This window comes from Calidris pugnax, unplaced genomic scaffold, assembly GCF_001431845.1.
Source record: "Calidris pugnax isolate Ruff unplaced genomic scaffold, ASM143184v1 scaffold89, whole genome shotgun sequence".
Classification (NCBI taxonomy): Eukaryota; Metazoa; Chordata; class Aves; order Charadriiformes; family Scolopacidae; genus Calidris; species Calidris pugnax.
In genome coordinates this window covers 6,657,147-6,660,613 of record NW_015090865.1, presented here as the reverse complement: position 1 = coordinate 6,660,613, position 3,467 = coordinate 6,657,147, and the positions used below count along the sequence as shown (strand labels likewise).

The following is a 3,467-nucleotide window of genomic DNA, read 5'->3' as shown; positions in this document are numbered from 1 at the left end:
CGTGCCAATACAGGACAGATTGAAGAAGGAAGCAAGACTTGAACTGGGCTTTTCTCCTACTGATCACAGGGAGTAAAGTCATCTCTTATATTCCAGCCGCCAAGGAGAGAGAGAGAGAGAGAGAAAATCAAGCGACAACCAACCCACCCCGTATCTGACATTTCCCTCAGTTTTAACCCCTTTTGGTTAGGAGCTGGTTTTGCCCAAATTTGTTTTAATGTTTGGGATTCAGGAAAATATACCAAGAGGTGGGACGACCATGAAAGAGGAGCCGCTGGGCAGCGGGATGAATCCCGTCCGCTCGCCCGCCCCGTATCACTTACAGCCTCCCCGCTCCGCGCCGCTCCGCGCTCCCCGCGTCCCCCCGCGGCCGCGGAGCCTGCGCGCCCCTTCCCCGCTGCTCTCACCCACGCCTTGTCTTGTTTTCTCCCGCAGCGGCGTGGGGCTGGCTCGGGCACATTTCGAGAAACAGCCGCCTTCCAATCTCAGAAAATCCAATTTTTTCCACTTCGTCTTAGCTCTGTACGACAGGCAGGGGCAGCCGGTGGAGATTGAGAGAACGGCTTTTGTGGACTTTGTGGAGAAAGAGAAAGTAAGTCTGCTCTTGTCGGAGCGGGGTCAGGTTTATTATTTTTTTGGGGTGGGGGGGAAACCGTTTCGGCGTGATTTAATTGAGGAAAGCGCCTTCCCGAGCCCGGCAGCCCTATAACGGGGCTCCAGGGGCGCCCAGACCACGTGCGGGTCCCCCCCGTTCTGGCGGCCGCTCCGCGCAGCTCCCGCGTTTCCAAACTTCTCGCCGCGGCCCCGACTCCGCGTAACGCGGAGAAACCGGCGAAAGGCGCCGCGTTGGCCCCGGGATAATAACGAGGCGAGCAGCGCTCCGCGGAGTGCGCTCCATCCCCGCCGACTCCTCATTCCCAACGCTTCGGGGGCGAGAAAAGCGGACGTCAGGAGGAGGGGGATATTTTTTCATGCTAAATGTAATTATTTATCGTTACTTGCAGGAGCCAAACAATGAAAAAACTAACAATGGGATTCATTATAAACTTCAGTTATTGTATAGCAACGGTAAGTTGGCGTTACCTCGTTTTTGAGCGCCCGTGTCGCCGCGGAAAAGTCTTTACTTTCTTTTCGAGGCCTTTTGGAAAAGGATATAAAGATTTCGAGATTAAAATTACACGCGTGTAAACACGGCTCTTTCCTTGGCATATCAGGAAAACAAAACATAACGGATCAATAAGTCGATGGCACTTCACATGATTAACCGGTCGGTCTTGAAGTGGAAAGTAAAAAAGGGGATCGATAGCTGCTCCAGCACAACAGCACTTTTAAGTGACTTTTTTCACTTTTGCGAATTAATGGTAATTACGGGGCCGGGCTGGGCGCCGGGAGCGGGCAGAGCGGAGCCCGGGCCGGGTTCCCGGGGGGTCTGGCCGCCCCCACCGCCCCCGGCCCCGGCCGCACACCGGCCCGGGGGGGCTGCCCGGGGCACGGCCCCCCGAGCGCCAGCTCCGGGAGCGGGCGAGAACTCTGTCACCAGGCCGTTTCTGGGTTTTTTTTTTTGAAAAAAAAATTATTATTATTAATTTTATTATATTTTTTAATTCGTGCCGTGCCCCATCCCGTCCCGGGGCCGCTCCCGTTGTGCCGTCGGGGCTGCCCCCGTCCTGACGGGCCGTGTCTCTGTTTCCCCCCAGGCGTGCGGACGGAGCAGGACCTGTACGTCCGCCTCATCGACTCCATGACCAAGCAGGTGAGAAACTTTACGTTTTTCTTAACCCGCAACTGGTTCCGTTTGCGTTTGGCCCTGGCCTGAGGGGGCGGGGGGGGCTAATTAGAGCGATGGACGGCACCTTCTTCTCATTTACCTGGGCGAGCCGTCCAGGTGGCTGTGATTTGGGGCTAATTTCTAAAGAGCTAAAGGTGTGTCGGTGGTGTCGGAGGGAGCGTTGGCACCGGGCGATGGTGTGTGTGGCATTCGGTACCGCGTCACGGGAACAGATGTTTGATATAATTAATTTAGCAAGGCGGAGAGGAAAGAAAAAAAAATAAATCCCTCAAGTTGCCCAGATTTATTTTTAAATGCACTTTCCCCCTTTGTAACTTTTTTTCTTTTTTTTTTTTTTGGGGGGGGCAATATTTTTCCCGGGTGAGAAAAGGGCAGAGGGAGCCTCCTCCTCCTCCTCCTCGGGCACCCCCGGACCGGCCGGGCTCAGCCCCGTTCTTTTATAACGCCACCAGCGAGTAACGCGAGACGTTTATTTGGATTTAAAAGTTAAATGTGCTGAGGTGAAAAGTCATCTTGTTCTCCTCTAGTCCAGGCTCACCTCTCAGCCCCCCATCTCCATAATTCAAACTCCGTGCTCCAGGGGTCACCCAAACCCGCCCGTTTCCCTGAGAGCAGCTTCTGTTTCTTCCTCAAACCTCTGTCATACCTTGTAAATAACATAATTACAAGCGGTTCCTTATTAAATTATTTAACCTGTCTTGGTCAACTTTTCCGATGATAACTACGTGTTATCAGCCCCGCTCCGCAGCAATTAGAGCCCCAGCTCCTCACCAGCCCTGCGTTTTAGCAACTTTTGGTTGTTTTTTTTTTTTTTTTTTCCGGAGAGACATTTCCTGTTTTTTTTTTTTTTTAATTTTTTTTTTCTTTTTGGGGAGGGGGTTGTGGGGAGGAAGGTGAGAATAGGGAATAAGAGTGTTCTGGAAATGAGATACCCGAGCTGGAAATGAATCCATCCCGCCGGGCGCTCACAGCGCGGCCCGAGGCGCAGCCTGCCCGCACCGGCCCGCTTCCCGTTAACTTTGCGGTCCCCGGGCGGGATGGAGCCCGGGCCGAGCCCGCGGCGGCCCCCGCACCCCGCGCAGGCTGCGCCCACGGCCGCGCTCCCACCCCGCGGAAACTTTCTGCTTCTTTCTGACCAAAAGGGGGGTCGGGGCTCGGTCCCTCCGGGGCAGAACCGGCGGGATCTCCCCGCGGAGCCGGGCGGGCGGGGGGCGATGCCTCGGACAAAGGCGTCGCACCCTCCGATCATTATTTGAATCGGTTACGGAGGAGCCCTTTTAAACTCTGGAGCGCTCTCGAGTTGACAATGTGGGTTTATTTCCTTTGTATATAGCGGCTAAATGTTTTCGGAAATCGCTGGAGTGGTCTAATTAAGAGGCTTTATTTAGGCAGCTCGAAGTTTCGTTACCGGTGACTGGAGGAGCGCGGGGGCGAGGGGCTGAGGGCACTTTTATTGTTGGGTCGGGCTCCGCACCTCGGCACCAGCAAAGGTGCTGCGGATAAAGGCTTTTCATCCCCCCCCGCTGACGGGAGGAGAAGGGGGGGAAAAAAAAAAAATAAAAGCGCCCAGTAACTGATCAAAGAGTCAATGGCGCTGAACCGACAGTTTATGGATTTCTGTTTGTGCTACAAAATAAAAAATAAATCACTTACAAATACGTGGTTTCATCAGAGGAAA

General features: G+C 54.1%; 1 protein-coding gene across 16 annotated transcripts in view; it reads left to right on the top strand.

The window, feature by feature from the left end:
- The window catches only part of EBF3 (early B-cell factor 3), a 139,201-nt gene that overhangs the window by 2,110 nt on the left and 133,624 nt on the right, over positions 1-3,467 (top strand). For all 16 annotated transcript variants that reach the window (XR_001412419.1, XR_001412418.1, XR_001412417.1 and 13 more), the window contains exons 2-4: positions 436-592; positions 1,005-1,068; positions 1,698-1,753. Coding sequence is in view for 8 of the 16 variants with exons in the window: in XM_014945393.1 (XP_014800879.1) it covers positions 436-592; positions 1,005-1,068; positions 1,698-1,753 (277 nt within the window). In the remaining 8 variants the exon portion in view is untranslated. The remainder of the gene's footprint in view (positions 1-435; positions 593-1,004; positions 1,069-1,697; positions 1,754-3,467) is intronic.